This window comes from Nanorana parkeri, unplaced genomic scaffold (genome assembly GCF_000935625.1).
Source record: "Nanorana parkeri isolate BGI_ZX_2015 unplaced genomic scaffold, ASM93562v1 scaffold743, whole genome shotgun sequence".
In the NCBI taxonomy this organism is placed as follows: domain Eukaryota; kingdom Metazoa; phylum Chordata; class Amphibia; order Anura; family Dicroglossidae; genus Nanorana; species Nanorana parkeri.
Window position 1 is genome coordinate 28,954 of NW_017307011.1, and position 15,400 is coordinate 44,353.

At 41.4% G+C, this 15,400-nt stretch overlaps 1 protein-coding gene across 1 annotated transcript in view; it reads left to right on the forward strand.

The window, feature by feature from the left end:
* Positions 1-15,400, forward strand: part of LOC108793365 (protein-glutamine gamma-glutamyltransferase E-like) — a gene marked incomplete at its 5' end in the record, with an annotated part of 38,314 nt that overhangs the window by 18,796 nt on the left and 4,118 nt on the right. Inside the window, 6 exons of the mRNA XM_018564287.1 lie at positions 2,868-2,996; positions 3,079-3,250; positions 4,733-4,871; positions 6,600-6,707; positions 7,978-8,216; positions 11,778-12,098. Of these exons, the coding sequence (XP_018419789.1) occupies positions 2,868-2,996; positions 3,079-3,250; positions 4,733-4,871; positions 6,600-6,707; positions 7,978-8,216; positions 11,778-12,098 (1,108 nt within the window). The remainder of the gene's footprint in view (positions 1-2,867; positions 2,997-3,078; positions 3,251-4,732; positions 4,872-6,599; positions 6,708-7,977; positions 8,217-11,777; positions 12,099-15,400) is intronic.

A 15,400-nucleotide genomic window follows, 5' to 3' on the forward strand; every position in this document is an offset into this window, starting at 1 on the left:
TTAATAAACTTTTTTAATTTTTTTATATTTATTTGTATTTATTAATTCATTTTTTATTAAATATTTTTATTTTTTACTTTACTTTTAGGGGCTTTGGGGAAATATTAGTGGTCTAAACAGACCCCTGATATTTCCCTTTAAAAATAACTGTATCCCCAGTTATCAATGAACAGGAGTGTTCCTGTTCATTCATAACTTGAGGACAGAGTATGTTTACTATAACTACAACTATGAATGAACAGGAAGGGATGTAGATCACTTCCCATTCATTCACAATGGAGGATATAGTACACATACCATGTCCTCAATTATGTACAAACACTCAACGATCGCTGAGTGCTTGTACCTCGCTCTCCTCTCTGACACGCTGTCACAGGAGGCTTATCCAGCGGTGCAGGGAGGAGAGCTCAGCCTCCTGTGACAGTGCGACTTGTCTCTGCCCACACACTGCTGTGCCGGACTGTGACAGGAGGCTGAGCGGTGTGGGAGGCGAGACACCGGCCGCTTACAGCGCTCTAACTCGGCCTTCCCTGCTCTATCCCAGATATTAAAGATAATTGGCCCCTAAGCAATTTTAAAGTTAATACGCATAAGAATGAGGTTCTGAATGTTACCTTAGACTCTTTGGCGGTTACCAACTTACAGGCCTCTTATCCCTTTATTTGGTGACCTGAGGTGTTAAAATATCTGGTTATCTTGATTCCATCTCATTTAGATCGCATGTACAACCTTAATTATAAACCTCTACTGATGCTTATTTCTCAAATTCAAAGTTTGGAACACAAAATCCCATTCAAGGTTTGGTCACATGGCACTATTTAACATGGACATCCTGGACATCCTGCCTAGATTACTCTAGCTATTTCAGACTGTTCAACTGACACTTCCCCAATCTTTTTTCTGCACACTTAAATCTGGCCTTCTTAAATATATTTGGAAATGACGTAGACCCTGACTACAGTTTCAGGTCTTAACTCTACCTAAACATTTAGAGGGAGTTAATCTCCCTAATATTATGCAACATTACCTAACTGCACATCTGACTAGACTGTTAGGTGCCATACATAACTCCTCTCATAAAGACTGGGTGCAGCTTGATAGCTTGCTTCTTCCTATTCCAGTATAGTCCCTTTGTTGAATTGCCCCTACTAATTGCCCTTGATATCTTCTCTTTCCATTTAGGGTCTCATCCATATTGCATACCTGGGACTGGTTAGTATGTTTTTGGCACATTTCCACCTATGATGGTCCAATGACCCCAATTTTACATAACCCTGGTTTTCCACCAGGCTGTGATAAATCTTCATTTCTCTGATGGCCATTCTGCACAACCCTCCTACATCTGTTTTGCCCTCTCCTCTTATGGCCTAAAACCGATGTCCTCACTTTGGGAAGAATTTACTTACTCCCCAGGTGATTGGCTCCTATAATTTCAACTCCGTGACTTATATTAGTCGCTATGAAAGACGTCTGCGCCACATAGACCACCTACTGCATTTGAAACTGTATCTTCTTCCAACAACCCCTACTCACCTGATCTTTACACTATACAAACTACTTATCTCTCTAAGAGAATCTGGGACCCCACCATACATGCACGCATGGGAAAAAGAACTCAATTGCACCTTTTCTGAGAATGACAGATGCAAAGCTTATTCATTGACACACAACCTTTCTCCTGCTAGCACAGCCCAAGAGTGTAACTGCAAAATGTTAACCAGATGGTACCAATGTCCATACAATCTTCACAGATTTTTCCCTATGATACAAGGCGCATGCTGGTGCTTTCTCTCTGAAGTAGGTACCATGCTTCATCTGGTGGGACTGCCTTAAACTACGTCCTTTTTGGGATCCAGTCTTTGATACGTGCCGAAAAGTCACATCCTCTTATCCTCCTCGACCCCCCTGCCCCTCCAAGTAGCTCTCCTATCAGTCCTTCTCGATTCCTTCTCCTCTATTTAAAAGGATCTACTACGATATTTCCTCACTGCAGCCAGAGCTGTCATTCCTAGATACTGGAAATCTGACTCGGTTCTATTTACACTGGAATGGATCTCAGAACTCAATAAACTGATGCATATGGAAGAATTGACGGCTCAACTCTACAACCGGTATCCTCAGCTCTTTGCCATATGGCCTCCCTGGATGCTATGTGAGGAAGATGTATAATACCTCATAACATTTTATCATATATACATGGGGCTGATGCCTGTCCATCCTGAGTGTCCCTAATTACCATAATCGCCACTCTTTCTGATCTACCTTCTCATTCTCCTCTTTACCTTTCTTACTCATTTCTTGCTCCATTGCTCTGTCTTATATTATGTATTCCTCATTAAATACTATATATATATATCTATATATATATATATATAGTGTTATTTCTTTGGCTACTTACCATGCGTTAATGGTAATCAACATGCTCATCCATTTATCAATGTTATCAAAATCACATTGATGTGTAATGTCAGTCTTATTCTCTTCTACGAATTGTTATACATCTACAGTGCTTGTTTTGCATACTTTGAAAATTGTTTAATAAAAATTTTAAAAAAAACCCTGGACCGGTCCGGGTGAATTCCAAACAGGTGGCAACCCTAGCTATGCCCCTGGCTAAAGCAAAAGGTAAGAGCCCCCTCTCTATCCCTGTGCCCCTCTGTTGACATGATGAAGCCCAGGCCCAGTACAAGAGGGCCGGCTCTACCTAGCAGCCCTGCCTGCGGGCCAAAAGTAACTGGTCTGTAGGCTGCAAATGGCCTGTGGGCTGGTACTTTGAGACCCCCTGCTATACAGTATATGCCTTCATTTCATCACTGTTTTAATCATGACATTTAGCTGAGATTTATATTTTATGTTTAATCCCACAGCTTGAAAAGGACATCTTGAACATCACCCTGGCCTTGCTTGACAGGAGTCCAGAGTACAAGAAGGACCCAGCCACGCATGTGTCTCGCAGAAATGATCCCATTTACGTGGGAAGAATACTAAGTGCTATGGTAGGTGGAATATTTTTAACTTGACGCAAAAAAGAATTACACATTAACAAACTTGACAAAGCAATGCAAATGTATTCTCTAGGTAAACAGCAATGATGACAATGGAGTCATTGTTGGGAACTGGGGTGGAAACTACAGTGGTGGATTGAGCCCTACAACATGGAACGGAAGTGCCCCCATTCTCCGCCAGTGGATGCAAAATGGACCGGTCAAATTTGGGCAGTGTTGGGTGTATGCAGGAGTACTTTGTACAGGTAAAGCTTTTCAAAAGAATGTCTTAGGCCTAACAGCATAATAATTTTAGTACAACTGCACTTTGTTCGGAGGTTTGAGATATGAGGATATCTTCCCAAATTTAAAGGATGAGAAAGTGGAGCCCCTGTTGGGATAAAAGTAAGTAGGCAAGGACACACCCTGCCGAAAACCCCAATGTAAATGAATATGCAAATGTTTGGTTGAACCCAGGAGTGCTTTCTTTCACCACTACTTTTCTTTGGACTGGCTTTTCATAGAGCCAAATGCAATTCTTTGGAGGAAAGATAAAGTTTAGTGCAGTAAAACACATTTAGTCATTAAATAGTAATTTTTTTCATATTGGTCTATACATCAGACCAAAAGCGGAAATCTCCCTCATCAGCTATGGGACAATAGAAATCCTTAAAGTACTGACAAAAGTTATAAATCTTCCTCACACTACAAAAAAAATTGTTTTCATTGCTGCTTGTATGCATGGGAGGGGTGCTCCCTGTTGTATCTGGCACCCCTCAAATAGACAGGAAATAAGGAGATCTTCCCTTGCTGATAAGTCCAACACCCATCAAATAGCAGTAGGAAGAAAGCTTACAAATGAGAACACAGAAAACAAAGAGCCAACAGAGGTTATAAATCTTCTATAAAACATAAAGAACCGCATAGAATTTAAAAAAAAAAACAAGTCCAAACACATTGTGAAAGGAGATCTGATGTAATGATATTCAGAAAGACTACGTAGAATTTGACTTTATCTTCAACTGCCCAATTTCCTGGCTGGGTGGCTCCTTCTAATGACACCTACATTACTAAAAGAATAAGCAGTGAACTGGGGTTCAGAAAAAGCAACCACAGCATGTGGCAGGGGGCACAGGCATAAAGAGATGTTGAATGCCAAGGAGGCTGACTGAGGTTGCAGAGCTGGAACATAGAGGAGGTTGGAGACTTGGGCCACCAGAGAGGTGATTATAAGATGTCTTTTTTCTTACAGGGAGATGGCATTGGAAATTATTTAAAAACCTGGCAGGGTCGCTTTAAATCTGAAATTGTGCAAAATAAATTTTACAAATTCTATTTTGGTTGACCATGGATAATAAACACAAATACATAAAGCTATTTAAAATGCATACGTTTGTGTTATATGAATATACTTCTATATAGCAAGTTTGTAATCTTTGAAGAAAGTTCTATAATTGACATGTAGTTGAAATCAAAATTATTCAACCCCCATTGCAAATCAGTTTTATTGACAAAATGTAATGTACAAATCAAACACAAGCAATTGTCAACATAATGTTTCCCCAAAGTGGTTTCTGCAAATTCAACTTTTAATAACTTGTTCATTGCAAACAGCTGAAAGTCTGCAAATTTTGCAATAAACCTTATTTGCAAGGGGGAGGGGGGGTGAATAATTTTAATTACAACTGTATCTATGCCATGAATAGAAGATGAATCTTTTTGCATTAATTTTTTTTTCTGTTGCCTAGTTCTCAGATGCTTGGGGATACCAGCCAGGCTGATTGTAAACTTCCAGTCTGCTCATGACACAGATGGAAATCTCTTGGTTGATAATTTCTATGACGAAAATGGTAAAAAGAATGAAGGCGAGAGCGCGGACAGCATTTGGTAAGTGTGGCAGGTGCACCTAATTAAACTGTTTGTGGACTATTGGGAGACAAGGTAGAACGTTACAACCAGAGCCGGATTCCCGACAAGGCCACCGAGGCCCGGTCTCGGGGCGGCACGGAGCAGAGGGAGCAGAGCAGAGGGGCGGCACAGGTTTGAAGTCACCCGAACAGAAGTTCCAGCACAGTGCTGTGCTATAACTCCTGTGTTGGAGGTGATAGGGTCAATAAAGAGAACCTGTCACATCCAAATGCTATCACACAGGGTCTTGTTAGCTCCTGTTTGACAGCAATAAAGTGAAGTGAAAAAAAAATCATTACACGCTGCCTGGCTTCCTGATTGGTCGGGAAGCTGGCCAATTAGGAAGCCGGGCGTCATGTAATGATGCGGCCCCCGGCTTCCTGATTTGCTGGGAAGCCGGCTTCATGCTCCCTCATGATGAGGGAGCATGGAGCCGGCTTCCCGGCCAATCAGGAAGCCGGGTGCGCGTAATAACACGGCACCCGCCTTTCTGAATGGCCAGAAAGCCGGCTCCATGCTTAGTGATGAGAAGCATGGAGACGGCTTCACTTCTAATTGGGAAGCCGGGGGGCGAGTCTTTACACGCCGCCTGGCTTCCCAGCTAATCAGGAAGCCAGGTGGCGAGTCATTACACGCCGCCTGGCTTCCTTATTGGGACTTCCGCTATTGGTATTCGGTATTGGCGAGTACCGGAAAAAAATATCCGTACTTGATAGTGAAAAACCGGTGTGGGTGCATCCCTAATAAATTCAATATAAATAAATATACAGTATATCTATATCTTGCATTGGGACACCTGCCTTTACACGCACATGAACATTAATGGCATCTTAGTCTTAGTCCGTAGGTTTCAATATTGAGTTGGCCCACCCTTTGCAGCTATAACAGCTTCACTTCACTTCTGGGAAGGCTGTCCTCAAGGTTTAGGAGTGTGTCTATGGGAATGTTTGACCATTCTTCCAGAAGCGCATTTGTGAGGTCAGGTACTGATGTTGGACGAGAAGGCCGGGCTCGCAGTCTCCGCTCTAATTCATCCCAAAGGTGTTCTATCGGGTTGAGGTCAGGACTCTGTGTAGGCCATGATTAAGGTAGCTCAGAGGTCCCCTTTGGCTAAACCCCTTTACCAGAAACCCAATACCAACCTTAACCAAATAATGCACTACACGAAAAGGTGGAGTTTAAATGGCCAAAGCAGACTTTTATTACATAACTTTATAAATAACATTTTATAAACCACAACAACCAATAACAAACTGTATACAAAATTGTTTGGTTTCAAGATCCTTGAAGGCACTATAACTCTATATATCCTATATATCCTGGTTAAATGTGCATGCACATGTGTGCCCAAAATTTAAAAATGGTTAAATAATATTGAAAAGGTTAAAATCTATCTTCACTTTCCTCCAATTGTCCCTATTTTAGGTCCGGTTATAGACCAATGTACCATTTATAGTCAGATTGCAGGCAGCTAAATAGACATGTGGGAGATGTTTTATATGCAGATTTGACAGTGGAGTCCCTGAAAGATATAAGAAATTGTCACATGGTTTAACTCTCAAACAACTACCAAAAATTGAAAATATGTTTTTGGATGTACTGAACAAGTCTGTTATTTGAGGGTCCAATCAAAATACTGTATTGCAGTAACTCAGACCATGGCCATTTTTACTTTAGTAATTAAGTATTATGTGTTTCTATTCACAGGAACTTCCATGCATGGAATGAAGCCTATTTTACTAGAAAGGATCTTGGGTCACTTTATAATGGATGGCAAATACTGGATGCAACTCCACAGGAACGTAGCGGAGGTATGTGATTCGGGCTACACATTATGCCCTGTATAAATACACCTAAAGGCTGCTTCCATTCATGACCTTTATTGGATAAATTGATTTGGTAAAATATAGCAACTAATGAATGGATAGGGCAGATCTACACCCTGGCTTATTATATTTAAAAACGTCAAAGCTTAAAACAGACCTTGTGCTAAAATGCAAAGTCTGCTTTTTACATCAGGGCCACCCCTCTATTTCAAATCATGGAATTATCACTAAAAAAAAAACAAATTGGCATAAAAATATAGAAAATATATTTGCCCTATAGCTTGAATTCTGCACTGGAAAGGGTGATGTCACAGTCCTTTGAGTAAGATCACGGGAATTCTGAGTATCTCAAAATTTTTTAAGAAGATACTCATGTGCTGTGTAAGAGATTTTGGATTTTCAGCTGTCTCAGGATCCCACTCTAAGGACTGTTGCATCATGCGGAAGTATTTTTTCTAACTTGTCTCCACAGATTTTTTTTTGTATTACATGTATAATGCAAAATAAATGGGGTAGATCCGTAATAAGCAGACCTTGGATTTAAGTGTAAGGTACACTTTAATATTTCGGATTCTCTAAACCAGGTCCTATGATAGGAGATAGGCTAGGAGAACCGCAACTGGGGATTTTCTGCTTCCATGTTCTTTGAAATTATAAAACCAAAACTGAACCCACCACTGCAGCTAAACTGTTATGAATACAGCAAGGAAAGTAGCCAAGATGGAGAATGTATGACCCTCAGCAATGTCAACCCTCATATTTCTCTTAGGAAAGGTTTTTGGGACTTTGTTGATGAGCTTTGGTCAATGGCGTTATTTTGGACATCAGTTTGAGATGCTTCTGAGATTATTCAAAATTCATTGATTGGTACATTTGACCTACTTCGAGAAGGATTTTACATTCCCATAAACTTGTATGGAAATGCAAAACCAGCATAAAGCTAAAAAAAAAGCTTGTTGACACAGGCCCTTTCTTTGGTTACAGTTAGACAAACATCCAGAATTGGGCAAAATAGGGAAACAGTTATTATAAGTTGCTCATTTTGAGGCTTGGTGCTAACACCCCTCCCCTGCTGCACTAGGTGCTGCTCACATTATGGTAAATACAGCCCTGTCTTTAGTGAGGTGTGTCGGGATGGGACAAGTTCTGACCAATGAGATAGTAGCAATGAAGTAGAGCATTCCATAATGTTGAACACTTTACAGATCTAATCATGTTCTGCTAACAAACAATACATGGCTGTGTTTTTATGCAGGTAGATACCGATTGGGACCGACCTCACAGAAGGCTGTGAAGGAAGGAGATGTAGACAAACCCTACGATACCGTATTTGTGTTTGGTGAAGTGAATTGTGACCAAGCACACTGGATTAAGCATACGGATGGAAGAAAAACATTGGCATATTCTGAGCCTGCTGGTGTGGGGCAGCTCACCAGTACCAAAGCAGTTGGTGCTTTTCAACGCAGGGATATAACCAATGACTACAAATACCCAGAAGGTATCTTTTATTTTGATGCTGCTCATTTAATTATGGTGTAATTTGTGCAAATCTTGCAGAGAAAGAAACAAGGAGAGCAAGAATTAATATGATGGGTCGGGGGAGAAACAACTCCAATAACAAGCCATACTTTGAGCTAACATTTTGCTTTTTATACATGTAAAAACATAAGAACATTGCTTTGAGAGATGCACAGAGGCTGTCATAGACCTACAGGATTATTCACAAAAGGGTGAAGAGTTTGCTAGTTTTCTGGCTATCATGTTGACCCTCTAACTTCAATTTGTTATAAGGCACTGTCTTGAAACAAGTGTACAGATCAGGAGTTATCAGTTTTCTATGACATCCCTGACTTGTATTCAGGGCCGGTGCTAGGATCCGTGTCTACACAGGCAAAGTGCATTTTTGCTCCCCCCTCCCCTCCCCTTTTTTCACTTACCTTCGTTGCAGGAGAGCAGCGGCGAGGGAGGAGCTCCAGGTGGGGTCCTAATTTAGCTGGCCGGTGACTGCCTGAGGTGCCGTGCATGTCGGGATCCTCTGGTAGTCGCCGGCCAGCTAAATTAGGACCCCACCTGGAGCTCCTCCCACTGGACCAGCGCTGACTCGCCGCTGCTCTCCCGCACCGAAGGTAAGTGAAAAAAAAAACATAGAGCAAACATCGGGGCAGTTTGACATGTACAAGTACTTGTCAAAATGCCCTGTTTTTTCCGCCCTCACCCTGCAGCGCCGTAAGGCGGCCGTCTGACTTGCCTTGCGGTAGCGCCGGGCCTGCTTGTATTCTTCCAGGTCAGTGACAGGCAGGTAAATGGAAATGCCGGGGAAGCCATTGCTTACTAGTGAAAATGTCTTGACAGTCTTTTAAGCTGGCCATACACTGGTAGGTCTTCTTACCAACATTTGCATGAAAAATCAGGCCAGAACATTTGATAATGCCATCAGAGATTTGTGGAATGTTGCTGTAAATTTCATTTGATTTTAACCCCCTAAGGACCAAGGTTTTTTTGTTTTTTTTTTACATGTTATAATCCCCATTTTAGGCCTGAAAATTACTTAAAACCCCCAAACATTATATATTTTCTGAAAGCCAAGACCCTATAGAATAAAATGATTGCAGTTGCAAATTTTTATGTTGCACAACATTAGCGCAACTTATTAACAAACCCCAAAAATTAGTGAAAAATGCACTTAACATACATTTAGTGCCGTAAAACACTATATAAAAGATGTGGTTCCAGCGAGTAAATAGATAACCAACCTGCCCAGGTTAAAAATTGTTTGCGTCCGTGAAACCGCAACAAAATTCAGTACCCAAAAAGTATATAGACGATGCTTTAAAAGCTCCTACAGGTCATCAGTTTAGAGATACACATAAATATTGGTCCTAGAATTATTGCTCTCACTCTGGACCTGTGCGGCGATACCCAACAAGTGTAGCACAATCGTTGTTTTCATACGTAGGCGCATCCAACGCGTGTTTATATAAAGACAAACGTGCTCGCAGGGGCAAGGGACTTTAACGTTTTTTTTTCTCACAAGCCCCCAATGTGATAGCATATTGGTGGTGACAGGTACTCTTTAAGGTGATACTTGGGGTCCAAAAGACCCCAGTATCACCTTTCCACTCTAAATAAGCTATGGGGGGACGGCCTGAACAGCTGATCTAGAAATATGAACAGTGTCCCGCCAGGAGTCTGTTTAGCCCCTTAAGGACCCATGATGGGATTATCATGTAATGGATCGTGAAGGGGTTAACATTCGATTTTGAAATAAATTGAGTTTCTTGAACGAAAACCTAATTCACTGTTAAAATTGTGTTGGCTCAAGAAAAATTTTACACTTTGCTGTAAAATGTTGCTTTTTTCCTCCCCCATCAGAGCCAGCTGTACCCGCCCTCTCCCTTATCTACCCCACCAATAAGTTCTGGAAGAACAGAGAGGGGCGATTCCTCTGGGGAGCGATCTCAGACAGTCACTGTTCTCTGGAGAAAGAGTCTGAGAGCTGAGGTTATATGATCACTCAGCTCTCGGTAGATAGAGCCGGCATGTGACAGCTGCAGTGTCCCATGCCAACTTTAAGGAATCCTTAATGACTTATGGTGGTAGCAACATTAGCGATAAACTGTTTAAAATTAACTCCATTACAAAAACTAGAAGCCATCGCCTAAAATTGGTGGGAAACAAATTCCAGCATAAGGGGTGAAGGGGGTTCTTCACAGTAAGATCAGTTAGGGTCTGGAACTCACTGCCACAGGCGGTGATTTCAGCAAAGAATGTGGAATTGTTCAAGAAACTTTTGGACGATTTCTTAAGGGACCGTAATATACAGGGGTACAGGTACTCCTAGAATGAGATCCTAATAGGTTGGACTTGATGGACTAATGTCTTTATTCAACCTCAAATACTATGTAACTATGTAACTATGTAACTCTAAGCAGCAGGGAGAATATATATTATGTGTTGCATTGCATTTGAAAAATGAGGCGTGACTCGGCAGCTACCACGGCAGCTGCTGAAAAATGTAATAGCAGACATTGTGATCGCATTCCTCAACACAAGACTCAGAAATCCAGAAAGTAGATCCTTCCAAATTCACAACGATGTCACTGTAGGAAATTAGTGCTCATTAGACACACCAAAAAAATGCATGATGCATGATGCATGAAAACGTGTATAATGAATTACAAATGCACCACAACACGTAACGGAAATGGGTATAAATATGCTACAATGCATGATATTAAAAAAATGGGCAAGAGCGGACATGGATGGATGTGATCCTGGCCTAAAATTGGAAACCTTTTTGCACCTTCTTACTACTATGCCATTATCATCATCGTTATCATTATTATATATTTTTAAATAAAATACTAACCCATCATGCAGAAAAATGGAAGCTGTGCACTTTACTTATTTGAAACAAACATACAGGTAAAACTCGAATAATTAGAATATCGTGCAAAGTTCATTTATTTCACTAATGCAACTTAAAAGGTGAAACTAATATATGAGATAGACTCATTACATGCAAAGCAAGATAGTTCAAGCCGTGATTTGTCATAATTGTGATGATTATGGCTTACAGCTCATGAAAACCCCAAGAACCCCAAATCCACAACCTCAAAAAAGTAGATTATTACATGCATTCAATAAAACAAGGATTGTACATAGAACAATATCGGACCTCTGAAAAGTACAAGCATGCATATGTACTCAGTACTTGGTTTGGACCCCTTTTGCAGCACTTACTGCAATTACTTTTGCACGATATTCTAATTATTCGAGTTTCACCTGTATATACAGAAACCAGGCAGAGGGATAGAACAGTGACCTACTGAATTGAACTGGTGAGGCAACACAGATATACTGAAAAGATTTGGGATTTAAAATCCTCATAAGCTGTAGTTAGAAGTTCACTCGGGCCAAACATCTCCGAGACATCTCCTCTTCCTGCTGTGTCTCCCCGATGCTATCCTACGCTATCCAAAACTAAAAAAAAATAAAAAATTGGCAGGGTATTTCACGGCCCACATTCATTTACTGTTATATCATCTTTTTCTTCCAGGTTCTGATAAAGAAAGAGAGATCTTTGAAAAAGCAAAGCAAATAGTCAAGCCGCCAGTTACAATGGTGGGTTCTGCTACTGCAAGGGAAATGTTTAGTGATTCCTCTGCTCCCCCAATACCGGAATTTTCTGCCAGTTTTAAAAAAGCGGCCGAAACACAAGTTGGTGATGATCTGAAACTCAGCTTGACGTTCAAAAACTCTGTGGCTGAATCCCAGAAGATAAAGGTCAACATGACAGCCAGCGCCATAATATACAACAGTAAACCAGTCAAAGATATTCTTACTGAATCCCATTCTGTTACACTGGGACCGAACGAAGGTAAGTGCACAGTAGCCCATTGTCTTATGCCTATGTATATAAAAATCATCGAAAATATTGTACGCAAGCAATCTTTCTGCCAAAAAAATAAGGTTCCCATTGCAGATGTACATCAGTCAGTATGCTGGAAATATGTTTTAGACTGGCTTCACACTTTTGAGGGCAACCACAAAGCCCAGTACTGTGCCAATGGTGATGCCACTTGTTTTGAATGGCACCCTCCATCGCACTAAAGCTTTGCGCCTGCATTGCAGAGCACAGTAAAGTGCAGTAATGCACTACTCTGCTGTGTCAAGAAAAATAGTGTATGTGCGTGCTTTGGTCCACCCTGGTGTGTATTAACACACCACTCAGGTTTAAATAGGGGCTAACTGTGTTTAAATTCAGTCCAGTTAGCATGGACATACAGTATGTCACAGTGTTACAATAAACCACTCTTTTTCAAAGCAAACCTGGCATTTCCTACTGGGGAGATTCACCCTTCTATTTGTACTGGTGACCATTGTCTCTGAGAGAGAGGGGAAATCCAAAATTTTACCGCAGAACAAGCGGTAAGAGGAAAAACTCCAATGGGATTAACAATTTCAGAGACAGTTGCTTAAAATGGGAATTCCCCGCCATTTGGAGATTTCCTCTAACTTCCTAATGAGTCTCTGGAAGATTAAGTGAGTCAAAAAGCTCTCAGTTGAGCATAGACAGAAAAAAGAAACTGACTGGTTTTAACCCTTTACCGCTCTATCCCCAACAGAAAAAAAAGTGTTGGCTATTCATACACTTCAAATGATACAATTTCTATAGAGCTGCATACATCTGACAACTGAGTTAGGAGGAACCAGAGGGACTTGGTTGCTTAAGATAGACAGCCTCTTCAAATGAGACCATAAAGGAGCCAAAAATGTTTTCTAATTTTGAACATAGTGAGGAAGGGTTAGAATTCTTGCTATTCGGGGCTCCATTAGAGAGATTTACCCTCACTTTCTGCCCTGCTGACAATGCTTTCACCAGACAGAGTGAGGAAAAATCTGCAACAGGGACATACAGTAGACAGAAATAAAAATCTGACAAAGGTTCTAGCTTTCACCTAATCTAATAAAGAAAATACATTTAGAAGTGAGGGTAAATCTGTCCAACAGAGCCCCAGGTAGTAGTAACAAGCTGGCATGGGTTCTAAACCAATGCTCTAATTTAGAGCTGAGTTATATAGCTTGAGGCCCAAAGCTCCAAAATGCTCAACAACCGAAATCCCATGCATTTAAATTTTGCTTGTTCACATCTGAGCGCTCAGATGCTTGTAGCTCAATGCCTTAAGCTGAAAAAGGTACATGAGCTAATGTTGAAGCAAAATGGGACATTTTTCACCACAGATGTCAATGGAACTGTCTGAAAAACACTTGAAAATTTGCGTTTTTCAAGGTTAAACAATCTTCATCTCCTAGTACTTAGCCTTCCATTGGCTAAAACAAAAACTCTCAATCCGGAATACACCTGGGGGGAAAAAAAAAACTTCCAAAAACACGCAAATATAAATGCTCCGAAATCTCCTGTGAACTCTCACACTTAGGTCTGAAAGCAGCCTTAACAGCTAAATCCATAACTGAAAAAAAATGTTTTGACTGGACATGCACTAACTTTGGAGAAGAAGCGACAGCATTGAAGTTCAGGTTCTCTGACTTGCATCTTAGACCAGTGCCCAAGTGTGTGCCCAAGTGTGTGCTGTGCTGGGTGAGGCATCCCCCGTCCCGCCGAAGCTCCACCCCATCCACCTGAAGCTCTGCCCCCATAACACCAAAGCCCTGCCCCCAGCTCGGTAACCAAGCTGTGTGGGAAGGAGGAAGGGAGGAGACAGGGAGGATCCTCCCTGTCCCTCACTTGCTCATCACTGGTGAGGCATCAAGATCGATGTTCTCACTTTTTTTTTCTTTTTTTTTTGATTGGACAGCTTGGACCAATGGTGCTTTGCTATTGGTCCAAGCCATCCACAGAGCTCACACCTCTAACACAGAGTAGAGGCTGTGACACCTCTTGCCCCACCAAGTTAGGTTACACAAGCAGTGGGGAAGCCCGCTGCTGTGTAACCTAACTACCTGTCAAAAGCCGGATACAGAGCTGCCTGTAATTAACAGGCAACACTCCCTCTATGACAGGTTACACAGCGGGGAGGCTTTCCCTGCTGTGTAACCTGTAACAAGCAGCTCTGAATGGAGAAAAAGATGTCAGCTTCAGACTTGAAGCTGACAGCTTTTTAATGCATAATACTAGCTTCCTCCCCTGACCGCACGTCCCTGATAGAAACGATCATTCACGAATGACCCAGCAAATGGTCAAGTTCAGTGGCAATCAGATGACATTTAAAGGAGAACTATGAGGTGAGTGTTTTTCACTCACCTCATAGTTCTAGCCGACCTGTGACAATGAGACTGTCACAGGTCGGCTCAGTAGATCGGGAGGTGAGCTAACACATACCAGCGTTCGCTCGCCTCTCGATCCTGTCACGGCTCTGTGCCGTGACAGGGGAGGGGCTGGATTCCCCCCTCCCCGCTCTGATCCGCCAGCGCTGACTGGTGGAACGGACGGGGGAGGGTGAGGGTACAGCTCCCTCTGCCTCTAGATAGGCAAAGCCAGCTTTCGCTAGTTTGTGTCCTCCCGTTACACTAAGGAGAACTATGGGGAAAAGCCCCATAGTTCTCCTTTAAACTTGTAACCTGATTGCCTTGTTCAGTTCCAGTTGTATTCATTTTCTTTGCTACCGCTCGGGTTAACGGCCCCACCACCATTATCGGAAATTTATACTCCATGCATTCATCTTTTTTTTAATGGGGAAGGGAAACATTATCTTTAAAAATTATATAGTTCAAGACAATTTTTTTTTTTTTTTAAAGCAGAACTCCTCGCAGCTGATGAATTCCCTTTGCAAATAAAATCCCATACATTCCTATGGGGGTCGCTCACACACAGTGGCGTAACCAGAGTTATTGGCGCCCGGGGCAGAACATTTTTTTTCGCCCCCCCCCCATATTATATAAACATCCACTAGAACTGTACCCCCCACCCATATAAATCAGCTAAGGCAGTGTTTTTCAACCTTTTTTGTGCAAAGGCACACTTTTTTCATGAAAAAAATCACGAGGCACACCACCATTAGAAAATGTTAAAAATGTTTACCTCTGTGCCTATATTGACTATATATAAAGTAATTCTCTTGAATAGGAATCAAATAAACACAAAGAAATTATTTTATAATTACTTTATTATGAAATAATAAAGTATTTTATAATTGTTCATATTTCTGTTCAATCCATGAC